Here is a 27,500-nt window from a genome sequence, read left to right on the forward strand (position 1 = left end):
TGTTTGGCTCTGCAGCTGAAGTATGATCAGGAGGGGCAGCTGGGGTTAGAGGCTGTGGAGGGTGGGTACTGGTCATAGCCACTGGTACTGCTGGAATAGCAGCTGTGGGGGCTGTTGTAGTGGTTGCTGGGTCATCGGTAGCCATATGAAGTTGCCACGTGGGCTTGTTGGCTGCCCTATCTCTCCTGTCAGGGTTGAGCTTATACACGTCATTGTCCCTATATTGTTTGAGATCCAAATTAAGTTTCCTTTGTTTCTTGGCCGTAAGAGTGGCCTCGTGTCTGGTGATTTTCGGGGAGACACCGTCGTGTAGGTATTTCCAAAGACCAAAGTCTTGCTGTTGGAGGATGAGATTTTGTAAGTCGAGGATCTCATTCTTGACGATGTTTAGCCTTTCAAGGTTTAATTCTATAAGCAGGTTGAGTGATGCTAATCCTGCTTCATTATAGAGTTTCTTCAGGTCATTGAAGATTTTGGAGTCACTTGTTATTCTGTTGGGAAACTTGTAGAACCTGAGGCCTTGTGGCACAATCTTGTGGTGTACACAGGAGCGCAGATAGTAAATGTCATATTGATCATAATATCGCATACAGGTATAGCAGTGTCCCTTGTAACACCTCCAACAGATGTTATGGTGCCACTACAGTGTGCGTGATTACCCTCATAGAATGTGGACGTATCATAATAGTTGTACAAGTGAGTTTGTGTAACATCATCTCTGATCACTCTAAATCACGTGTTATGTCAGAAGCATGGGATTACTGGTGATATTAATCTGATATTGTCCATGATTATGCTTGCTTCTTTTAATGTTGTCAGTGAGCCTTTACCTTTGTCTCACTTGCTGGAGATCTCTGCTGAGATTACACTCATGTTCAGGCAAATCAGTTTGCACAGCTCCACAATATGCACCCCACCGTAATTGCATGTAACATCCGTGATAGATGTCCTCTACATTTTTCATGTGAGGATGTTTATCTCACGCAGACATCCTCCCCATTGTTATGTCACCTCATGTGACAGTCACATAATACACATTTTCACTGTGCAGTCCCTACTTTACTAAATTGATATGTGATTGGTGCTGCTGCTACAACTGTCTTCCACTGACATGTCCTCATCTGCTGTACATTATGTTTCACCTGTCCTCTCTCCCTGTGTTCATTCCTACAATTCATGTGTGTGTCCTTATTCAATACACCCACTTCCTCTGAGTATTTATTTTACATGGCAGTCCATGTACCTTTACAGATCATTTACACAACTTCAGTACAGAATGCCAGGAATGGGATTTCACAATAATCTGCACTGTAGACACACTGTCCTGTACTGTGTTTGGACCATATGCTTAATTATTGTACCTGTTAACTGTCCAGATTTTCACAGAATGTCCAGGGGATTTTTGCCTTGTAGATCTTTTGGTGTGTTCCTTATCAAAGTTGTGGATTTTTACCATATCACTGGGATGATCTCACAACTGATGTGACTCAATAATTACATACATTTGAGTTTCAGACTTCAAATCCTGCAGAACATGTATCTTAACACAAGTTCCTGGTTATTCTAGCACATTTGTAATGAGCAAATATGTCAAATATGCCCCTAATTCTGGGTCAGTGTCCCCGCATTATGTTGGCCTTTGTCCAGATGTCTTGCGCCAAGAGATTGAGAAATATTTGTTAAGCTCTGGTGATTATTGTCGCAGTTCTGTGCAAAAACGGGGGCCTTCAGTGCTCTAATTTAATCAGGATTGCTATCCATATTTGCTTATCCGGTTTCCTGGCCGGTAACAATATTGCCAGCTATGAAACCTAACTTATTTATGTTTAAACGTGGTGTGCGGCATGAATATGCAATGAGGGCTGCTGCTCACTGCTCATCACCGCACACACATGTAAACTCTGTGTAGGCTTTGCACAAAGCCTACACAGAGTTTATTGACTTCCAGGGTTTACCTTGTATGCTGCCTAGACAGCCTGATGAGACCCTCCCCTTCCAAAGCCATGGGCCCTGGACAGCCACTTGAAATGCCCCATTATAACTCAACACTGTTTATAGACATTTCATTCTACTACCTGTGATGAAAGATGGGTGAATATTAAATAGTTTATTTTTTGTCAAATAAATGCAGTTATATAGGTTTGAAAGCATTACCTTTTATTTTAATTACAGCTATTACTTTAAGTATTGCACGAGTAACATTTCTCATCTACCTTAGACTAAAGATTATAAGGCACTTACTGAACTTTTCTGTTGTCATTAGTGTGATTAAAGTAGCCTTATAGTATAACAATATCTACATATGCTGTATCTGTTACAATTAGTGCAGTCACTATTAATGTAATCACAGATATTGAATGCTGAAAATGGTACTATTTACAGGAAAGCAATTGAAGTACCACTTGTGTTCTAAACAAGCAAACTGCAATCAGGGCAGTAAAAGAGTACAATGTCTGTTAAGTAATAAGCAATCAACGGGAACAGAGTTCAAAGCAAAGTATTGCAGTATGGAACATAAAAGCTCAGTGCAAGATGGAATGAAACAAGTGTTTGAATGGAAAAGTATTACTCTTTGGGTGAATCGCTGAAACAAGATGGCTTCAGGAAAAATAATTAAGCTGGTTGTGTATGAAATACTTCAGTTCTCTTTTTTATGTATTCCAACATTTGTTGTGATGGAGAGGTTTGCCTTACACTTAAAGGAGGTGCAAAACCACAACAATGACATTACTTATTGGCTCATAGTCTCCTGTTCCATTGCATATGTGATGACGGTGACATTGGCTGTGTGGGTTCCTGTAAAAGTTATGATTTATAAAAAAAGGCGAGCGTTTATTTTGGAAAGAAAATGGTAAGTGTCTGATTTCACTTTATAACTTCTATAAGTCAGGACTCCTTCAATGACAATGCATCAGTTTAATCTGGGTAGTGTGAAAAATTGCAGTGTGTGGGTCCAAGGCATTCAAGGGTCCCATCTCAAGCATATGTATGTGTATTGGTTGGTCTGATATTTATTAGTAGGGACAAGCAATGCACTTAGTAAACAGTTGCCATTAAAATACTAAGACTTGGTAGAAGCAAAGTATACCTCTGACAAATGTTTCATTATGTGAAGTGCATGTATATTTTTTACTGAGTTTTCTTGTTTGTAAAGATATCTAAATACACTTTTTATATTCATGAGTGCACAGCTATAGGATACAATAGAATAAAGTAGTATCTGACTTACAATGTGTGCACGTGTGTGTGTGTGTGTGTGTGTGTGTATGTGTGTGTGTGTGTGTGTGTGTGTGTGTGTGTGTGTGTGTGTGTGTGTGTGTGTGTGTAATGTGCACTTGTGTGTCTATCTGTTTGCATGTGTTTGTTTGCAGTTGTTGGAAAGACATTCTTAGTTATGTCTCAACATACCATATCTTCCATATTTCTTAACAGAAATTTACAAACTTCGGTTAAGTTTAGTTCAGCTTAATCCTTCTGTAAGTTTCACAGTAACAAGACAAAACTCCCATGCAGGTACTCTTTCTGGTTATAAAAACTATATGCACTGATATTAGCTGCTTGTTTGCTCATACATGATTTGCAGGCTTTTGATTGTTTGAAGCAATTTTAGTTTCATTTCACATGCATGGTTCTCAACTGCAAAACCAAACAGAAACTTAAGATGGCAGATCGAAGTGTTGCTTTGATATGAGATAGTAGGCATCTGCTCTGGTGGCAAAGATATTTTCCCATAGTTGTTTGTTTTTTCAGCTTTTCCCGGTTAGGGGTCACCACAGGGGAACTCCGGTCCACTAATGATTGGCAGTAGTTTTTTTTTATGGTGCCGAGTTGCCAGTCCGATGCCCAACCTTCAGTGAAGGCATGCCCATTCACACATGTCTTTTGGAGGTCACGACCATGGGGAGGGCATGCAGACTCCACACAGAAGGCACTCCAGCTGTGAATCAAACAGGAGAACCTCTTACTGTGAGGCAAACAATGCTACCAATTTTCCCATAGTAATATAGAAAAACAGTGCATTTTTGACACTTACATAATTATTTATTCGTAGGGTTAGGCATAACTGTCTCCTTTGAGGGAGAGTTTGGCAGTACTGTTCGTTTTAAACCAACTTACTCAGAGTAGCACATCATACAAGAGAAAAGTAAAAAAATCAAATAAGGAATAACAAGATAACATTCAAGGACGTAACTCTCTGTGCTATTCTACCGGACCATTCGGAGCTACCTGGCAGTCAACCTAGTGCCTTCTTATTTTAGATAGAAAATAGCAATCAGATCTATAAAATCAGAAAATATGCATAATAACATTATCTGTTGGTTAAGTTCTCATTTTCTGTATCAGTTTATAAAGCCTTGTAAATGGGATGCATGCATATAAGTAATTAAACTAAGAAGAGAAGTATTAATTCGCATAACATCATAAGCAGGTCATAAGTAGGTGACAATTCCCAAACCAAGGCAAGAAAGTGATCCTGTCACTGTACAGGAAACGGGTAAATTCATAGCTGGAGTATCATGTCCATTCCTGGAGAATGTACATGGAAAAGGACATCAAGTAGCAGGAAAGGCTGTACAGTCATGTGACCCGGATGATTAGAGGATTACAGAGTTTGACTGGAAAGAAGAGGTTGAGGCTTTTCTTACTTGATACTGCGAAGGGAAGTGTGAGACTTGATATGGGTACACAAGGCTATAACTGCCTGAGTCTCATGAAGGTAGTGAGCTAAGCTGGAAGTACCAGAGCCAAATCACAGTAAAATGGGGCCCTTGGCAGGATAATGGATCAGGCTAAAAGAAGTGCAAGGTAAGGAAGTTTTCCTGTGGGGGCCTAATGCTTGCTGTGTTTACATGAGGACTTACCATTACTGAAGATTTTTTTTTATTTTAATAGCAAAGCTGGGATGCCTCAGCCAACACAGCCCCCCCAGCCAACATGGACCCTAGGCAGCTGTCTAGTGCTGAATTCAGCTCTGGCAAGGACAGTGGAAACAGGAGAAGACATAATCTACAGCTGGGGGGAAGTGACTTTAATCTGGATATGAGGAAATGAATATTATGATAATAGTTGAATATTACACAGAACTGGTATTAGAGAGGTGGAATGATCTCGCTAAAAGAAGAGTATTGGATAAGGTAGGCCATGTGGCCTAACGGATAAGGCATCTGACTTCAGTTCATATGATTACAGGTTTGGGTCTTACCATGGTTCTTTGAAAATACAATAGCAATTTTAAAGGCTTTTGTTGGTTCAGTGGCAGTGAAGCTAGAACAGTGTGCTGAAGGTCTTGGTTTCAAGTTCCAAAAGAGAGTTCACGGTATCCTTTTACTTCTAAATTAGCAGAGTTAGCACAGAAGATTAATACTGTGAGGTGTTAGTAAGCTGTTTTCTGTGGTACAAGGCTTGATTCCCTCATCCTTCATTTGCCTGCTGTGTGACTTTGAGCAAGTCACTTAACCAGACAGTGCTTTGGTGCAATTGGGAATTTGGACTAGAGTCCTTAATGGGCCTGTTAAGTGCCTGTGAACCTAACTTCCATAGTTTTTAAAAGGCTTTAGACAAGTACATTGAAACAAACATTAGGACAGGAGATGTAGTGTCGGCTAAATAATCATGGACTGTAATTGTCATCCTCTTAACTTCAGAACTGCAGATGTCAGTGGAGGAACACATACTAACTCCACAACTGTGGTATCTCTCAGCATTCATAGATTCATAGGTTGTACTAGGCTAACAACCATTAGGGCCCTAACAGGCCTAGCTGTGCACCCCAAACCATTTGGGTCTCAAGCATTATACAAGGAGGGCATGCTAGTAGACAGGTAGCTAAGGATTTCTAGGTAGGGGTGTTAGAATAATACTTTTCTAATTGACAGCCTCTGTCCATAAGAAACATGAGGGCCAGATTGGGATTAAATTTATGATTTCATATCCAGTTATCAAGGTTTGTTTTGAACAGGGTCAAGGATGAACTCTTTTACATGGATGGGAAGCCTATTCCATAGAGCAAGGATCCTTTTGGACACATATCTGTCCCTCCAGCAAGTTCTGTTTATGTCACAAGTGAAGTTCAGATCCCTGGATCTAGTGTTTCTAGTGTTGCTTATTTTGTGCATGTGTAACAGATCCATTAGGGCTGAGTCTCAGAAAGCCCTGTAAGCCAGCCAAAGATCCTCTTTCAGCAGCCTGTAGGAGACTGAATATAGAGACAGAACCCTTTTTATGATCACTGTAGGACAGGGTATTCATACCCTAAATTATCCTGGTGAGAAGCCTTTAATGGTGTTCCAATTTTTGCAAGTGTTTGGTTAGATACATGCCAAAGGGGGCATTGTATTCAATGATAGGTCTGAAAAGGGCGGAATAGAATGGTACTATAACTTCCCTGGACCCAGATGCCATACCCTTACCTGTAATCTGGGTGGCATAGCATCATTTTCTTATTATCTTAGCTACATGCTGGTCAGGGATACCCTGCTAGACAGGGGTCCAGGGAAGTAAATATTGTCGGAAGAAATATCCAGGGAATTGTTATGGCTAGGCTTGTATAGGCCCTAAGGACGATAGCCTAGTACCAACCTATGAACCTATGAAAGGTCAGATTGTTATTCACATATGTTTCCAGATCCATTACTACTGGGTCTACTCTTAGGGGCATTTTATCAATGGAGTGATGTACTTGCATTGGCAGTTTCTAAAAAAGGCATTATAATGTATATTTTGGCATTGAGTTTTGGGCCATGGCTTTGGCACCAGTCATTTGTTTGAGTTAGACCAAACTGCAAGATGTTTGTGTCTTTGGGGAATCTATAATAGCTCCCAGTTTACAGTCATTTACGTACTTAGTGAGCCAGAGGCCTTTAATGTTAGCCTCAACTTCTGAGAAGTAGATTCCAAACAGAAGCAGGCCCAGCATGGAGTCCTGGACTATTCCACTGTTCACTGGTCTCTTTTTGGAAATGGTCTCACTGATCCTGACTTCTTGGGTCCTGTCTGTGAACTAGCCAGCAATCCAGCAAGTTATATAAGGGTTTCCACCTTGTTCAGAGAGCTTGTCAGCAATGTCTGAATGAGGTGTTGTATCATATGCCACAAATCAAGAATCACAATCCAGAAAAAAATTTTGATTAATTTTGATTTGGCAGCTTAAATTAGATGCTGGGAAATCACCAGGGCTGAACGACTGTATAAATATTGCTAGTGTACTGAAGTTGTGAAGGGCAAAACTATGAATTCCACTTTGTCCAGTTGGGGTGTTTTATTTTATATTATTTTGCAATTTTTTTCTCTGTTTTAATTAAAATTTACGTATACATTTTGACTTGTGTTTCAACCTAACACAACACACCATTTTCATTGTTACAATTAATGAGATTTTATGACTATTTTTATAGTTGGAATTGTACATGTTTTGAACTTGAGTTGGATCTAGTATTATAGAGATACGCATAAATATTCAGTCTATGTCTTTAAGGGAATTATTTTAATTAATTAATTAGGTGTTTAGTGGATTATAAAAATGAAGCAATTATGTTTTTCTATTGTTCTGAAGAAGCTCTGCAATAGTGGAGTGAAAGCGCGCTTAACTGAACTGTGTGGTATTGGTTGCGAGTTCGACTTTTGATTTGGAATAAATTATTTTACATCTTTGGTTCTGCTTCTGCCTGGTATCGTTTTTTTTTTTTTTTTTTGAATCATATGCCTTAGCCAGGTCAGGATATGCAGTATGCACTGTTTTACCCTCATCCATTGCTTTGGTGACCCTCTCAAAGAAATCTACCAGGTTAAGTAGACATCACCTTCCCTTAACAAAGCCAAATTGGGATGGATCCTGTGACTGTAGTTTGTCAGTGTCCTTGTTTATCATTTCTATGATAATTCATTCCATAGCTTGACATATTAGGCTTGTTAGACTGATGGGTCTGTTATTCCCTGGGTTAGTTGATGGTCTGCCCTTGTGGACAGGAATGATTATTGTGGTCCTTCATTCACTTGGAATGTAGTGTGTTTCAAGGCTGTAGTTGAAAAACACCTCAAGTGGTCCTGATAGGTTGTGGTTTAGACTGTTCAGGAGGCAACCAGGGATGTTGTTGGGATCCATGAAGGCAGTGTTCCTGGCTTTAGTGAGTGCTGCCAGCACTTGGACTCTGCTGATAGCTGGGAGAAGTATGTTGGAGGGAATTTCACCTGGTGGAGCTGGGGGGGGGGGGGTGAAGCTTGAACTGAATTTATCAGCAGGTAGATTTGCTATGTCACCCTGATCCACAAAGGTGGTACTGTTCACCACTGGTTTAGCACACTGTTGTATGTTACCTCTAAGGTTCTGGACATAGCTGAAGAAGGCCTTGTGTTTGTCCTTAGCCTGCAAGGCTATCATGACCTCACAGTTGCCCTTATTGGACTTAATTAGACCTCCTAGTTTCTTGTTTAGTTGTATAAGAAAGCACTTGTCTTTAAGGGAACTGCTTTTCCTGATTTTGGCCTTGAGTTTTTTCTTTTATTATATTATTATTATATACCTTGTTTATGTAAGGATTCCTCCTGTGGAGTTTGCATTTAGTGTTTGTTTTGGGTTTATCTCTGGTAGGTATGGCAGCTTCCATACAGCCATTCACATGTTTGCATAGGGACTCTGAATAATTCTGCATAGGTAGCTCTGGTCTTGAGATACTTGAAAGCCTTGAATTTTGACAATCTGTCACTTAATAGGATTTAGTTTGCCTTTGAATAGGTCCTAACTGTTACTGGTTTAGCTCAATTTTCAGGGTTGATTTTTACTACAAATGAGACAGCTTTGTCATCTAATATCACTAGTGAGGATATGACGGGGGGGGGGGGGGGGGCAACACTCTCCCATGTTGTTGAGTACCAGATCCAGTATGTTTGTTGATCCTCTGGTTGGAGACTGCACTGTCTGTTCCAGGGTATTTGTGTTAATAATGTACAGGATGGATTGAACCTGTAAGTTTGACACAGTATATATTTCCCTGTATATAGACTGGTAATTAAAGTCACGCATGAATAGGGTGTTTGATTTGATGGTGAGCACCTCTAGTACGGTTAGATAAGAGTCATAAGACTCTACGGGCATCGATGGTGTAAAAAGTAAATGTGACAAGTTAACATAAGCTTTTTTCCCCACAGATTCTTAAAACAGTCATGCAGTAATATTTTAATAACAATCTTGGTTTAACATAACAAATTCGGGATGTGTTGCTATCTCTGTTGGATGAGTTGTAAATTCTAAACTTATGGCTTAATGATTTTAGCAATACTTTAATATGAGTTTAAATCCAGGATTCTATGCATGTTGCATTTTAAAGGAGAAAACAATTTTACTGGCAATTGATGCTTTTTTTATTTTAAAATGCCAAGTTTAATCCCTTCATATTATTTTTCTTTAATGCAAAAATAAAAAGCACTAAGGGAGACATCACTGCTGACATGCAGTTCGGTACTGGTATTTTACTATTAATGCATGCATAAAATTGCTCGTAGCATACAAGCTAAATATTTTCAGTATGATTTTCTTTAACAGTATGATTTTCTGTATAAGACATTTGCAGATGTGTATGCTAAACAGATATACACATACATGCACCCCATGCACATGGATATTTAAAATAAATTTTTATGTGTGACTATATCGAGACCTGTAAAAATTTATGTCCTTTTGTGGGATTTGAATATAGAATTTAATTACAGGGGTGTATGCGCACTGAACTGTTGGGATTACTTTCAAAATGTAAAAAGAATTAAGGTATATGGGGCCAGATTCCAAAAGAGTTGCTCTCAGTGTAAATCTGCCCTGATTCTGAAAGACCTGCTCACGGTGTAAGTGACTTATGTCTGTGTAAGGCCTATCTATAAACAGGCTTACCCTGGTGAACAGATTCCAAAACACCTGCTCTCAGTGTAAGTGGTCACTTACACTGAGAGCAAATGTTTTGGAATTGGGACCATGATTTCTTGGTAACATCATGCATCTAAACTATGTAAAAAATATACAGTATTTCTGAGTATTAAACAGTGAATTAAATGTTTGCCTATCTTGAGAAATGCAATAAAGAAAAGGAAAAATTGTTTGGTGTTATCAAAGAGCCCTGGATATTACAAAGCACACTTTATTTTGGAATATATTTGTTGCATATCAAATGAAGACAAAACTGACAGAATTCTGATATAATTTTTACAGACTAAATCTGCTGACTCAAAAGAAAAACAGTAGGTATGTGAGCTGCATGTTACACTCTCAGACATTAACACCGGATACGCTGAGTGACATAGTCATATACTAGAGTTTTAAAATACCATTTTTGCCAAGGGAAGAGGAAATATGCAAGCATAATTTCCCAGGTTCAAAAAATTTATTTTGTAGAAGCAGTTTTGACTGAGATCACATTTTTTGTATTGTCATAAGATGGATAATTAATCAGTATTACAGAAAGGGCAGGTTTTATTGCACACACACACACACACACACACACACACACACACACACACACACACACACACACACACACACACACACACACATAAGTAATATATGCAACTATGCTTCCACAGAATCTCAAGAAAAACAGAGGTAAAGACAAGTATGTCTCCAAACTCCAAAGCCATGCAAAAGGCAACTACATGCAAAATATAGGAAAAACTTTGCTGAACTCTGCATGGAATGAAAAACAGTCATAGTCTGACATATGATACAGACAATAGGCTAGGGATTTTGCCACTATTTCAGATTTTAGCCAGAGTAAAACAAGTGATTAAATATGAAGAAAACAGAGGGTTATAATAGGAAAAAATTCTGTTTTGGTTATTCATTAGGCTGAGTTAAACATCTAGACAGGAAAACCAGGGTAAGCTGTTATGTGACTAAAAGATTACAGAGCTGTTTGTATTTGTAGCAAAGAAAAGAAAATGGTTCGGGCTGTATAAAATCAGAAAATTCGGGGTTCGGTTCCTGGCTTGCTTGTGACTGCTAATCTGACACATGAGGGGTTAGATGTTTTTGTAGTGTATAATAGATTCAAGTAGTGATATGTTATTTTAAGACTGATGAATCAAGAAACTAAAGGTAATGTTTTCATGCTTATTCAATAGTTTGTAAAAGAGAATTAGCATCGGTCTTACATGATTTTTCAATATTGATAAATTTGTGGGTGGAAATATGGAAACCTTCATTGATGTGTAGTGTGGGTAACCAACTGAATTTGGAATTTGCTTCAAACCAATGGTAATCAGTGTACTATAACTGTATCCACATTCTCATACATATATGCCCATATGTGGATTTTTCACAAAAAAGTTTTTTTATGAAATTATGTGAGATTAGATAGGATTACATTCTGAAGAAACATTTCATATTCAGATTTGTTCCTGCATGAGTTCAGTAATGTGTTATCAGTAATTTTCAAATCCTTTTTTGGGAACTATGGCTAGAACATGACTATGAATTAATTTTAATTGAATAATTGGACTAATTAAGGATAAAGGGAGAAAAGTTAACCTAGTTACAGGAGATGAAAAAAAAGAAAATATAATGGAAAATCATGAATGAAAAGTAGCTGCAATACTTGCAGAATAAATGCGCTGTATCAGATAGTGTTAGATGGCGTAAGTGACATTTTTATGTCTGGGCATCAGGGGAATTGTTACTTAGGAAGTGTGAGACACTTTTAGCTGTTGTAGTTTTATTTTACAGTTATACTGATATAGGGACTAATTCATTCATTTATTAAAACAGATTTAATGATTTTTCTTAGCTTAAATATGTTAGCAATGAGAGTGGAAGTTGGTTTAGAGGGGTAAGGCTGTCAGTTGTAGTTCCGATAATGCAGGGTTTGATTCCTTTAGCCAATATTTGTTTGCTGTGTGACCTTCAGGAATTCACTTAACCAGAAATTGTCCCTGAAAAAGGATTATGTGCCATATTACTTTTTTCAAAAAGTGTTTTTTGCATTTAGGTTATTGTTGCTTTAAACACTAATTTATGAATGATGATGTCATTCTAAGGGTTTATTTATATCCCTTTACTTATTACTTATGTTGTCTGAAGAAGGTTGCATATCTTTGTGTCCAAAAGCGCTAACAATAAATTTTATTCCTGGGTTACCCAAGGTTTGTTTCTTTTCGTTGAACCCAGTGGGTATATTATTAGAGCACAACAATATTTGCTAGAATTCTATCGATAAGAATTTATTTTAATGCCCAGTGTGATATGTTTACATTTACGAGGCTGTTTTAACAATATGCAGAGAATACATATATGATTTTTCACAATATACACAGCATGTGTCTATGATCAACCAGATTTTGCACTAGGGCATCACAAGTGACACTATTCAGGCATCATCTTGTAAAAATGAGTGGTTTGTTCACTGTGGAGTGTTTATTAGAATGAGTTGTATTCATACCAGAGGGAAAAAAGTAATAAAGGTTTCTTGATGAAATTCAGAATACAACAAATCAGGTTTCCTGTTTGTGAGTACGTGAGCTATTTAATAATCACTGATCATGAAACTCCTCTCTCCCACTACCATAACCCCCCCCCATACTTCTACCTACATATTGAGTCTCCCACACACTCTAACTGCCTTTTAGCCCTGTTCACCTTTCACTCTTACGACCTTACAACTCTATGTCTCTTCTTCCTCTATTTTTCTTTTATTTCACCTCACTTACCTACCTGGCTTATCTCTTTGCTCTGGAACCAGACAGTCCTATCTTCCATAGACTAGTGCATAAAATAAAATAAGTGGCACTAATCCATACAGCTGTCTCTCTGCCATATCAAATCCCTATGTCACAAGATGGGTTGCCAACTGGCTCACTGACCAAACACACACTGTGAAAGTAGCAGAATATAAATCCAACTTCAGACCAGTGACAAGTGGAGTACCACAGGGTTCAGTCCTAGGTCCTCTCCTGCTTATCTACTTCTCTGAAGTACAGGCTAACACAGAATGTCTTTGGCTAACAAGGTTCACAGATGACTGCAAACTAGGGGCCATAATCAAATCTCCTAACGATGTGGACATCCTACAAAAGGGCCTCACTGAGACAGATGCCTGGTGTCAAAGCCATGGCCTCAACCTCAATGCCAAAATGTGCATTGTCATCCCTTTTGGTAAAAACTCTGCACCCATGAACTACCACATAGGCAGTAGTCTACTTAACACCGAAAGTGTGATAAGAGACCTTGGGACACAGGTGGACAGTAATCTCTCCTTTGATAATCACATCGTCACAGTAGTCAGGAAATCCTTCTATGTGGCACACCTCATCACAAAAGGTTTCTCATCCAGGAAAAAAGAGGCAATTGTTCCCCTCTACTCCTCACTCATTAGACCCATTATAGAGTACAATGCCCATTTTGGTATGTACCTCACAAGACATCTACAACAACTGGAAAGGCCACAGAAATATCTCACAAAGAGGATTACTGGCATCAAACAGATGCCCTACGCAGACCGTCTCAAAAAACTGCAGCTTTACTCTGTCGCATATCGCCCACTCAGAGGCGATCTCTGCCTAACATACAAAGCTATGTCAAACCCAGAGCTGTTGGACATGCTCCACATAAAGAAATCCCAATCCCTCCGAGTTACACTCTCTAGGGACCTAAACCTCATCACCACAATAAACAGAACATGCTGGAGGGATAGATTCCTGTCTCAGAGACTTCCCATAGTCTGGAACAAACTACCTATCTGTATCAAACAAAGCTCCTCATTAGCACTCTTCAAGAAAAATCTTGATGATTGGATGGGAGATAGGAAATTCACCTCGGGGATCACTTCTGTGGCTCTGCTTGACAGGGGCACAGGAAAATAATTTTCTTGGGTGGCAAAAGCCAGGGTACTATTTGACTAGGCTTATATAGGCCCTAGGGCCAATAGCCTAGTACCTACCTATGAACCTATATCCAACCTCTCTTCCTAATAGTTTTTTGTGTGTGTTTATCTTTCTCTGCTCCTCAAGGGTGGTGTTGCCCTGCTCCGTTTGCCCTTGCTAATGCTCAGACTCACTTCACTCCCCTACCCTACCCCCATTACCACCCAACCCCACATCACTTACATTTATAGTTATACACCTCACCCCAAACACATCTCAATCCCAGTTATCCAATCAAAATCTACTTATCATCCCCCTCTACACACACTTCACCACACCCCATTCAACACCCAAACCCTGCAGCTACTGATAGCATTTGTACACTCACCCAGCTCCTTACATAATTAAATAAGATGACCTATATACATCACACCCACTTTCTACAACCATTATGTTACTCAGTAACTCTCTCCTCTCTCCTGCTGTCCATCCTCTCCTCCTACCACTCTCAACTTTATTTCACCCCCCACCACCACCATGGCAAACAGAATCCATTACCAATTCCAATATACCTAGTCACTGCCTTATATCACCTTATGACCTCACCTCCACCCAACCATTTTCCTGTCTGTATAGGAATCATACATACAAAACTAGCACTCAATCCTCCCAAAAACTAGCAAACATTTTAGACAAACTAAACAAACTCTATCTACACCTACTACAAAAACTCACTTGCTGTGGGGACATTCACCCTAATCCAGGACTCAATAAATCTAACAACACAAACTTCACAAAACTAAAACCTCTGTATGGCAGACGTACCACTTCTCTCCTCCTCTTAAACATTAATGTAAGGAGTATACTTAACAAAACTCAGGATCTTCATGCCCTACTAGCTCTATACAAACCAGACATCATTGTATTAACAGAAACTTGGCTCAAGCCTTAACATCACAACAATGAAATTACTGCCCCTGGCTACAATATTATACATAGAGATCAGGAAAAAAGGGAGGGGATGTAGGAATACTATCCCAAAACCACCTCAATATTGAACAATTTGAGTGTAATTCCCAAGAAGTCAAAGATGTAGAACTAATCCTAGCCAAACTAAAACTTAACCCCAACCAACAATTATAGCAGGTGGATATATCCCACCAGGCAATAACTCTAGCATACTAGAAAACCTACTCAACTGGTTAGCATATTCCCTTCCACAAGAAACCATAGTTCTAGGTGACTTCAATATTAACTGGGCTGACGGTGCAAGCCAAAATCCCTCAACCCACATTAACTTACATGGGTTTACGCAGATTATATCTGCCCCCACAAGAATTAATAAAACCTCCAAACGCCAATCCATCTTAGACTGGATTCTTCTATCAGACCCCAGTCTGGGTCAAGAATCGGGCTGTCTTCCTAACAGTCTGAGTGACCATCAAGCTACCTTCTTAATTAAGAACCAATCCCACCAGAATAAACAACCCATCCTCAGAGTAGTACGTAACAAAAAAACCTTTAGAGCCAATAACCTAATCAACTCTCTAAAATGCTGTAACTGGACTCCTCTAAAGCAACTATCTGTAGATGAAGCCTTGCAGTACTTTAACTCAACCATCCTACAAATCTTAAACTGTCATGCACCCCCCAGAACCATTAGAACCAAAACCAACTATGCCCCATGGCTAACAAAAGATTCTAGAACTTTAATGAAAGAAAGAGACAAAACTTGGTTACAATTTCACAAACTAAAAACCACTACCCTGAAACAGAATTATCTAGAACTCTGCAACAGAGCCAAAAAAACTTATAAAACCTGACAAAATTGACTACTATAAAACCATGCAAGAAAAATACGCTCATAACCCCCAAAAATCCTGGGCAACTATAAATAATTTACTACACCCAGGAAAATCAACCACTCCTTCCCCTATATTACAAAACAACCATGACAACATCCCTATCCAATTTAATAAATTCTTTACTGAAACAGTCCACTCCCTAGCCAACACACAAAATCCAACTCGCTGATCCATACCAACAGAGACCCCGCCCCACTTCAGTACAAAAAATAACTCCTCCAGTTTTTCTCTACATCCAGTCAAAACAAATACTATTGCTAAACTCCTCAAAAAGCTGAAACCAACCACACTGGCAGCTGACAATCTGCCAGCAGAATTCTTGCAAATAACAGCTGAAGCCATAGCCTATCCCATGTCCATTCTTATAAATAGGTCAATAGCAGAATGTAAAGTACCTCACTCATGGAAAATATCACATATTATACCATTACATAAAGGGGGCAACTCCTTTGAGCTTACCAACTACCACCCTATTGCAATTCTATCACCTTTATCAAAAATATTAGAGAGAGTAGTTCATTCCCAACTAATGCAGTACCTCTTAAAAAATGACCTATTATCCAAATCCCAACACAGCTTCAGACCTTCCCATAGTACCACCACAGCATTACTTTCATTCACCAACATTATCAATCAACATAGAAACAATGGACTATTTGTCTCCTCCATATTTTTAGACTTATCCATAACTTTTGATATGGTTAACCATAGCGTGCTCCTAGAAACTTGAACTACCTTTAACATAAGCTACTCTACCATATCCTGGTTCAATAACTACTTATCAGACTGTAGGCAGGCAGATCATTGGCAAGACCAATTGTCCGCCCTTTTGCCAGTTGCCATAGGCGTCCCCCAAGGGTCCATCCTCTGTCCCTTGCTATTTTCACTATTTACTAACCAGATACCCTCATGCTCACTCTCTGCCTCAGTAGTGCAATATGCAGATGACACCACTATTATATGTGCCGCCCCCACCCTAAATGATTTAAAAACTATAACCCAACACAACTTTACCTTAGCTGAAACATGGTTTACTAACATCAAACTTATTCTTAATCCCAAAAAAAAACAAACTCATCCTCTTTAGCCCAGGTAGATCTCCACTAGACAATGATTTTACCATAAAATCTAAAGATAATATACAAATCACCCCAACCTCACACACAAAACTATTAGGCGTAGAAATCAACAATAATCTGAAATTTGACATACATACGCCCAAACAATCAAAAAAGTTAACAAAAAGCTTGGTCTCCTTTACAGGAACAAACAGTTCATCACTAAACATACCAAAAACCACTATTGCAAGAACCCATCTTTTATCCATCCTTCTTTATGCCTCCCCTATCTTACCTAACCTTCGCCACACCGAATTAACCAAAATGGAATCATGCTACAATAAGATTGCCAGGTTTGCTACTGATGCCTCTCATAGATCCCATCACTGTCTAGCCCTTAAGCAACTGAACTGGCTTGAGCTACCTCAACTCCTTCTACTCAACCAACTCTCAATAGCTCACACACTCTACTACCTCCCTGACAAAACCACAGCCCTTCAGCATCTAATCAACCCCTATACCACCTGCAGACCCTTAAGATCTAGTAATCACAGCCACATAAATATCATCAAACATAAAAAAATGATGTTGGCAAATCTCTCTTTGCATGCTCTATTGCCAGAACCTGGAATTCACTTCCGAAACATGTAACCTCTATGAACTCTGCTTCCCAATTTAAAAAACTTCTCAAAATCCACTACTCAAATAACTGGCTTTGCTCATGCAACTCCCCAGGTTAAGCCATAACACCACACTGTTGCTGGGATTCTGCTAGGGACCAAATGCTGCTCCCCCTTTCATTCTCTACTGGTTTATCAAATGATAAATCCCCTACAGTTCCAATCGACTGATCAGTCAACGTCATGCAAAAAAAAAAATCTGTAATCTCTCAAGTGTTCATATTTGGTAAATTTGATATAAAAAATCACTCGTTATTAAATATTTTAGAGAAATGTTATTCTCTACTAAGCATGCTAGATTGTATTATTAATATGTATTGATGTTATGTTTCTTCTTATGTTTCTACATTGACACTCTTTTGTTTTGAACTGTACTGTTTTTTGGAGCTTTTCTCCCCGGGCCTCCACTGAAAATGAACCTGTGTCCAGTCGGCCTTTCTCTGTAAACAAATGTAAAATAAAAAATTAAAAAAAAAATAAAATGAAAAATGGGAAATAAAGATATGACAACAGGGTGTTTCACTTAGAGAAACAACTGTTACAAAACACATAATTTCAATGCATATATGACAAACAGAGGGACAATGTAAATGGTAGCTGAGCTTATTTAACTGTAATAAGAGCAGAATAGAAGTTAGAGCGAATGCAAAATGGCTGTTATATGCAGAAGGATTCAGGGAAGTTAAATCATGACCTTGTCAATACAAGGTTCAAAAGATGTATATTTCTGAAGTTAGCACAGGTAAATGTCAGTGAAAAGAGGAACAATGCATAAATGAAAAATGTTGCACAATCATTCTAACTAGTGAAATGAAAATTATTGAGTACACCTTAGCAAGTTCCAGATTTTGTTCACATGCCAAAAGAACAGCACATTATGAGCATGGCTGACTAATCTGTTTCCAAGTTGGGGAAGATTTCATGAAATGCTCTCAGCTATAGAAATAATAATTTTAAGTTTGATACACTATACACTTACGACATTAGAGATAAGGATAGCACAAATAGCTACTGGATCATAAAGTATCTATACATATAAATCGGTAGAATGAGTACCACCTCTCAAGCACTCAAGCTAGCTCAGTGTTCAATTTTCCCAGCACCTCATGTCTGTCCTGTTGCGTTATTTGTCAGTGCTGATCTAAGGATGAGAATAATCAGATGGTTATCTATTACAGCTTTGGCTTAGATCTTCTTTACCCTGTCTTCTGGGTAGAAAAAAATTTTTTTTTTGAAAAAAAAAAAAACATCTTTATTAAATTATCACGTATAACATAGGCAATCTTACATTTGTATACATGAAGAACAAACCACATTAACACAATTTTAGTTGCAAACATTATGCATCACAGACCCTGTTGAGACAATTGTAGTTGCAAACATTATACATCACTTATAGTATATGCAGTCATTGTCAATTAAGTATTTACATAGCTCATTCAAATCTTGCTTTCTTTTAAACCTTGTTTCTCCTCTGCATATAATGTTCCCACAATTCTCATTTTTTCCTATGTAGTTTGCTCCTTCTCTTTGCTAAAGATCCCAATTCCAGTTGGTTTATCTCTGTTACTACATTCACTGCTTCTAGTAAAGTTGGTTTAGACTTTGATTTCCATTTCCTAGTATTTTTTTTTTGCAGCTACCATACTTAGACTCAAAAAGGCCTTACTATGGCTAGACAATTCTGATTCTGCATCATAGCTCAAAAAGATCATTTCCTTAGTTACACTAGTTTGCTCACCCAGTATCTCTGACAGAGCAGTTTGCAGGGGATCTTCAAAGTCTGCCAACTAATTACACTCCCAGAAAATATGTTTTCAGTTACCTCTTTCTTCACCATCACACCTCCTACATTTTCTGTCTACCTGAGGAAAAATTCTTTAGCGTCTACTTGGGGTATACAGATACCTGTGTAAACACTTCTAAGCAAAGATCCTAAATCTTCTAGATTTTGTTGCATATTTGGGAGATAGACATATATCCCCCATTGTCTGTTTGTGACTTGCTTATCCAGTCTCTCTTCCCCATCCTTTCTAAGCTCCTCTGATTGATTTTTATAGTTGTCATGCAATATTTTATATTCTTTACTAATTATTTCTTTTTTAACAGCAGCTTCTGTCCTAGATTCTATTAAAACGCTATCAGTGCTGGTCTTTCTTTTAGGACCCCCTATTTCTTTCTCTTTAACTATATCCTTATATCAATCCTTGACAGGGAAGGCAATCTTTAACCTGCAACCCAAATAAATTCATGGTGTCTTCCCATTCTATTACCTTTCCATTTCTAGTTATTTGTTTCCAATACCTTATCCTTTGTCAGTTTTCTCCAGGCAGGGAGGCCTAATGGTTAAGGTGTTTACCTTACCAACACAAGGTGCAGGGATTGAGTCTTATAAGGGATAATTGGCTAGGCTTAAAATAGCTCATAAGGGCAATTAGCCTAGTATGAATCTATGAAATTCCAGTTTGTCTTGCCTGTTTGTCTGTATCGCTAATTGCAGTTATCCCTATCAGCAGAATGTCATTTCTTTATTCCCCTGCTGGCTTAGTTCTTAAAATAACTTCTGCTACTTTATGTATATAATATTCTGCATGATTATTGTCATTCTTCTAAAGGGTCTGCATCCAAAATTCTAGTCTTTAGTTGTTACTTGACCTTCTCGCCTTTACCATCATCATCCCTTTCCACTTTGAATTATAGTTTTCTGCTTGTGCTATGTATAAGAGCCTTAACTGTGTTGCTTTAAAATGCCCCTTTAAATCGAATAATCCTAGTCTGTCCTCTTCTGTTGGAAAAATCAGCTTATCCCATTTAACCCTTCCTGTCTTCCCCTCCCAGATAAAATCCTTCATCTCTTTTTTAATTGCTATCCACAACTGCTCCTCTGGTTGATAAAAATATGCCTGACCTGTGTCTAAAACTAAAGGGACTAAAAACATTTTAACTGCTTGTATCTTACTATCCATATCCATATAACAGAGCTTCCATTTTCTCAGTTTTGTATTATCTTCTGATTAGTCTCCTCCAACATAACTTTAGCTGCCACAGCAAAGTTATTTTTAATCCATACTCCCAAATACTTCATTTTATCATGTCCCCATGAATATGGATATTGCTGGACCAATTTGTGTGTGGGTACATAACATACTGTTATTGCCTTTTGTTTTAGCTTCATTAATTTTGTACCCCATGAATATGGATATTGCTGGACCAATTTGTGTGTGGGTACATAACTTACCGCTATTGTCTTTTGTTTTAGCATAATTAATTTTGTATCCCAAGAAGATTTAAACTGTCTTAAAATGTTCCACAACACTGTAATGTCTGTGTCTGGTTTTGTCAGGTATGAAATAATATCATCTGCAAATAGAGCCAGCTTTTCTTGACTACCATACCAATTATATCCTTGAATTTCTGAATACCTTATTTTCTTTGCTAATGGTTCTAAATATAATGCAAACAACAAAGAGGAAAGAGGACACCACTTCCTGGTTGCTCTACTCAAGCAGAAATTATCAGAGAGGACCCCCACCCACTTTCATTTCCACCTCCAATCCCTCATTTATATTACAAAACAACTTTATAATTTTATCAAAAAAGCAACTACTTCAATTGCCCTGCTCATAAAGTCCGAGCTTACTCTGTCAAATTCTTTCTCTGCATCAAGACCCACCAACAACAGTGGTATTTTCTTACATTCTGTTTCCCTCTGGATCATCATTGTTCTCTTAATGTAATCAAATGTTTGCCTCCCCTCTACAAAATCACATTGATCCATATCTATCAATTTTGGCACCCCCTTTTGCTATTTTTTAGCCATTATAGGCATAAACCCTTTATAATCATGGTTTAGTATTGAAATGGGTCTATATAAAGCTTGATCTGATGGATCTTTACCCTCTTTAGGTATTACAGCTACCACTTTCTTCCAGGATGTTGGTACTTCTCCTCTTCTTAAAATACTGTTAAACAAAACCTTCCAGATCTTTATCAGTTTTTTTCCCAACTAGCTTCCAAACTTCCACAAGAATGCAATCTATTCCTGGGGACCTTCCTGCAGATTGGTTATACATCACCATTTTTATCTCATCTCCTTCTATCCTGTTAGTAATTGAGCCTCATCTACCTCTAATCTTGGCATATTTAATTCTTTCATAAACATTTCCATTTGTACCTTTTCTTGATTTCCATATTTCTCTGCTTTATACAGAATTTAATAAAAATTCTGAAATATTTCTAGTACTTTCTTAGGTTCATAGGTTCATAGGTTGGTACTAGGCTATCAGCCCTAGGGCCTATACAAGCCTAGCCATAACAATTCCCTGGCTATTTCTTCCCACACTATTTACTTCCCTGAACCCCTGTCTAGCAAGGCAACTGACGTGATCCCTGGGGTGAATTTCCTTTCTCCCATCCAATCGTCAAGGTTCCTTTTGAAGAGGGCCAAAGAGGCACTCTGCTTGACATATATGGGTTCATAGGTTCATAGGTTGGTACTAGGCTATCAGTCCTAGGGCCTATGCAAGCCTAGCCATAACAGTTCCCTGGCTATTTCTTGCCACACTATTTACTTCCCTGGACCCCTGTCTAGCAGGGCGACTGACGTGATCCCCGGGGTGAATTTCCTTTCTCCCATCCAATCGTCAAGGTTCCTTTTGAAGAGGGCCAAAGAGGCACTCTGCTTGACATGTATGGACAATCTATTCCAGAGTCTGGGGATTCTCTGGGTCAGGAACCTATCCCTCCAGCATATTTTGTTTATTGTGATGACAAGGTTTAGATCCCTGGAGCTTGTGGCTCTGAGGGATTGGGATTTCTTTAAGTGTAGCATGTCCAACAGCTCTGGGTTTGACATGGCCTTGTATGTTAAACAGAGATCGCCTCTGAGTAGACGATATGTGGCAGAGTATAGGTGGAGTTTTTTAAGGCGGTCAGCGTAGGGCATCTGCTTTAGGCCTGTGATTCTTTTAGTGAGGTATTTATGTGGCCTTTCCAGTTGTTGCAGATATCTTGAGAGGTACATACAAAACGGGGCATTATATTCTATAATGGGTCTAATGAGGGATGAGTACAGTGGGACAATGAGCTCCTTTTTTCTGGATGAAAAGCCCTTAGTGATGAGGTGTGCCACATAGAAGGATTTCCTGACTGTTGTGGCAACGTGGTTATCGAAGTTGAGACCACTGTCCACCTGTGTCCCTAAATCTCTTATCACACTTTCAGTGTTTAGTGTACTGCCACCTATATGGTAATTCATGGGTATATGTTTTTTTCCCAAAAGGGATAAATATACATTTCTTGGCATTGAGCTTGAGCCCAAGGCTCTGGCACCAAGCATCTGTTTCTGTAAAGCCCTTTTGTAGAGTATCCACATCATTTGGGGATTCAATAATGGCTCCAAGTTTGCAGTCAGCTGCAAACTTTGTTAGCCAGAGTCCCTTAGTGTTGGCCTGTACTTCAGAGAAGTAGATGCCAAACAAGAGTGGTCCCAGGATTGAACCCTGAGGTACTCCACTTGTCACCCCATATTTGTCAATTTCCAAGTTACTTGCTTCATTCCTGTTCATCACCATCTCCCAAATCCAGTCTCTGTTTCATTTCCAATGTATTCTTGATTCTTCTGTCGACTCTTATGTTTTTTTCCTTCTGTTGGGCATTTTCTGTTGAAACAGTGGAAAAGATTTGATGGGCTCAGTCTCTCTCTAGTCCTTATCACCAGAAGGGCATGAAGTAGAACCTCCTCCTGTTTGACAGCTCACCCGTTGTGTGACAAACTATTGTAGTTCCTCCTTAGCATGTACTTCAATAAAAAATGATTTTGTCCCTCCAAGGAAAAATATTTTAAAGATGGCTAGGTATAGCAGTTTAAATCTCATGCCTACTTCTCAACATTCCCTAAATAATGGAATATATTTACTCCTCATCTGCCTGGTCTACAATGAATAGTCATTCTCCACAAACACTCTGCTGTCTTCCACGTTTAGTACTTTGTCTTTCTGCCACAGTTCTGACAGAATCAGCTGCTTCTGCCAATGAAACTGCACCTGTACTATTAAAGGTCTAGGTTGTTTTTAGTAACCAGATTTGGAGCATACACATAATATCCCCTTTCAATTAACAATTGCTGTTGTGGAGTACCAGTCCAGTTGATTATTTGTGCTTTCATAAAATTGATAGTCTGTTCCTTCCAGCTTCTCTGATACAACAAAAAATCTCAGGTTTTCCCTATGTGATTTGTTCTCTAATTCTATTATTTTTTAAACTTCTCTTCTTGTGCAGTCTCATATTCAGTCTGCCTTTTCTTCATGTTAACCTCTGAGTTTTGCATGTCTGTCTCCTTATCTGAATATATGTTTAAAGCTTCTTCCATTTTTTTCCAGCTTTAATTGTTTGTGTAGATATACTCCATTAATGTTTCATTTATTTTAACCATGCTTGTGTACAGCTGCTTTATACTTTCCTCTAGGTTACTCGAAGTCATGTCTGGAACCTGCACTGCTTCTTGTTGAACAAGAGCAGTACTTCTCACAGTCTGTGTTTTTCCTCACCTTTTGTAACTGATTTTCCTCCAGGTCCTTTATATTTCTTTTTTCATGGGATCCAGACAATGCAGTCACTAGTCAGTTACTGAAATTTACCTAGAAATCTAGGTGCACGGGCTTTATCTGTTAAGTTTCTGTTTTCACAGTGAGAGAGCTAGAATTAAGCTGTTATTCAATGTGCAGCCATCTTGGAAGTCCTGGGTAGGTGAAAGTTTCATTCATAAATTAAAAAATGAATTAAAGAGAGAACTGATGAGAGGACAGTGATTCAGCACAAGCATCAGAATGCAGTTTTTTTCAGTAGAATTATTTCATACATTATACGTTCATAGGTTGGTACTAGGCTATTGGCCCTAGGGCCTATACAAGCCTAGCCATAACAATTCCCTGGCTATTTCTTCCCACAGTATTTACTTCTCTGGGCCCCTGTCTAGCAGGGTGACTGACATGATCCCCGGGGTGAATTTCCTATCTCCCATCCAGTCATCAAGGTTCCATTTGAAGAGGGCCAAAGAGGCGCTCTGCTTGACATGTATGGGGAGTCTCTGGGTCAGGAACCTATCCCTCCAGCATGTTTTGTTCATTGTGATGACAAGGTTTAGATCCCTGGAGCATGTGTCTCTGAGGGATTGGGATTTATTTAAGTGTAGCATGTCCAACAGCTCTGGGTTTGACATGGCGTTGTATGTTCATAGGTAGGTACTAGGCTATCTTCCTGAGGGCATTTATAAACCTAGCCAGTGTGTGTTGGCTTTCGCCGCCCCATTGATTAATTATAGGTTCATAGGTAGGTACTAAGCTATCTGCCCAAGGGCATTTATAAGCCTAGCCAGAGTGTGTCGGCAGAGATCGCATCTGAGTAGACAATATGCGACAGAGTATAGGTGGAGTTTTTTAGACGGTCAGCATAGGGCATCTGCTTTAGGCATGTGATTATTTTAGTGAGGTATTTCTGCAGTCCTTCCAGTTGTTGCAGATATCTTGAGAGGTATGTACCAAACAGGGCATTGTATTCTATAATGGGTCTAATGAGGGATGAGTGCAGTGGGACAATGACTTCCTTTTTTCTGGATGAAAAGCCCTTAGTGATGAGGTGTGCCACATAGAAGGATTTCCTGACTGTTGTGGTGATGTGGTTATCAAAGGTGAGACCACTGTCCACCTGTGTCCCTAAGTCTCTTATCACACTTTCGTTGTGTTTTGTGTACTGCCAACTATGTGGTAATTCATGGGTACATGTTTTTTCCCAAAGGGGATAACTATACATTTCTTGCCATTGAGCTTGAGCCCATGGCTCTGGCACCAAGCAACTATTTCTGTAAGACTCTTTTGTAGAATATCCACATCATTTGGGGATTCAATAATGGCTCCCAGTTTGCAGTCATCTACAAACTTTGTGAGCCAGAATCCCTTAGTGTCGGCCTGTACTTCAGAGAAATAGATGCCAAACAAGAGTGGTCCCAGGATTGAACCCTGAGGTATTCCACTTGTCACTTGTCTGGAGCTGGATTTGTAGTCAGCTACTTTTACAGTGTGGGCTCTGTCAGTAAGCCAGTTGGCAACCCATCAAGTGATGTAGGGATTAATGCCCAGCTTAATAAGTTTATCTATGATTCCAGAGTGGGGAATGGTGTCGAAGACCTTGGAGAGGGCCAAATAGGCTGTATGGACCACCTTACCCTTGTCCACAGCTCTGGAGACTGATTCAAAGAAGTCAATCAGGTTCCGGAGACAAGATTGGCCCTTCATGAACCCAAACTGCGTGGGGTCCAGTGTTTGAAGGTTGCCAATGTCTTTGTATATAAGTTGCATAATAATACGTTCCATGGCCTTGCAGATCAGGCTCATCAGACTGATGGGGCGGTAGTTCCCGGGATCCAAGGTGGATCCCCCCTTGTGGAGTGGGATAACTGTAGCTGTGTGCCACTCAGTGGACATGAGGCCTTTGGTGAGGCTATGATTAAACATGGCACTTAGGCGAGGTGCCAAGTTCATGTAGTACACACCCTGGGATGTTGTCTTGTCCTATGGATGCTGTATTCTTAGCTTTGGCGAGTGCGTTTTTTACCTGTGTGGCCATTATTACCCGAATTTGGCAATCTTCTGGTATTGAGATGGACCCTTTAGGGGTGAGAGAGGGGTGAAGTTTGCACTGAATTGATCTGCCAGGATATTGGCAATATCCTTGGGATCATTATCCTTGGCCCATGCTCTAATCCTGACTGAGCTCAGCAAATAATTCCCTCCCTCCCTCTCTCCAGTCCCCTCCATTCACTCCTACTTGCCTCTACCACCACTTCTATCCCTCCAGTGTAGTGCACCTAGCTACCCACCTGCATATTAATTTGTCCTAGAGTACCTATTCTCCTTATACATGTTTTATCACTGCAACTTGTCATCTCTCCTATTATCTAACCTAGATGCTGATCACTTCTGTGCAAATCTCTATCCTAATACTAGTACCCTGCCACAACATGTGTTATACTAATTTGTTAATGGTGTAAATATTTATAGACTCTCCATATGTCTCTATTTTCTCTCTTCTTCGTTTTTAGCAGTCTTACGCTAGCAAATTTTATGGGATAATGGTTCCTCACTATTGTTATTTCATGTTAAACTGCCTCTGCATTGTACTATACCACATTATAATTGTTCCTTTATTTGCTTACATGTTTTGTATATTTTTGTGTATTGTAAGATACTAGTATATTAGTGGAGCTTTTCTCCTCGGGCCTCTGCTGAAAATGGACATGTATCCAGCCAGACTAGCCCGGTCAACAAATGTAAAATAAATAAATAAAAAATTATGTTTAATGCCACTCTGTTATAACTCAGAGCAGATCTGAGCATTGCCATTTAGATTCTTGATGTAGCTATATAATGCCTTGTGGTTGTCTTTGGAATCTTTGGCAATTTTATTTTCGTAACTAGCTTTGGAGGATTTTATGAGGGATCTCAGCTTCTTACTGAGGCTGGTAAGGGAGGTTTTTGCATCCTGGGATTTTCCTCTTTTCTGCAACAGTTTCTTCCTTTTGTTATAAAGTTTGTTTATGGCAAGGGACCACCAGATTGGCTTCCTTTTTTTGGAAGAGAGCATCTTGGTTTTATTGGGGATGGCATGATTCATGCACGAGTGGATGTGCTCGTAGAGTGCCTTACTGTAGAATTCAGCAGTTGAACTTTCAGTTCCCATCTGCATGGGTGTCATGAAGTTTGTCACTTCTGACTTGAGTAGAATGAAGTTGGCTTTGGAGAAGTTTTTTTTATGGAGGTTTCTTTACCAGGGGTGGGGGTGGGATGTGGATGTCAAGAGTGATTAGCTTATGGTCAGATCATGAGGGGGTGACTATTAGTGTGGAACATCGATTTCCCATGTTGGTAATGACCAGGTCTAGGATATTGGAGCCCCTGGTGGAACTAAGGATTAGTTGATCCACGGTGTTGGAATTTTTTAACACAAGCAAATGTATTAATACATTTTCAACACAAGCATCTGTACAAATCAGTTTGATATACAAA

At 39.1% G+C, this 27,500-nt stretch overlaps 1 protein-coding gene across 1 annotated transcript in view; it reads left to right on the forward strand.

Moving 5' to 3' along the window:
• Positions 1–2,594: 2,594 nt before the first annotated feature.
• Positions 2,595–27,500, forward strand: part of TMEM236 (transmembrane protein 236) — a 520,757-nt gene continuing 495,851 nt past the window's right edge. The window contains exon 1 of the mRNA XM_044066316.1: positions 2,595–2,851. Within this exon, the coding sequence (XP_043922251.1) occupies positions 2,595–2,851 (257 nt within the window). The remainder of the gene's footprint in view (positions 2,852–27,500) is intronic.

Source organism: Protopterus annectens, chromosome 3.part1 (genome assembly GCF_019279795.1).
Source record: "Protopterus annectens isolate FY-2018-M chromosome 3.part1, PAN1.0, whole genome shotgun sequence".
Taxonomy (NCBI): Eukaryota; Metazoa; Chordata; order Ceratodontiformes; family Protopteridae; genus Protopterus; species Protopterus annectens.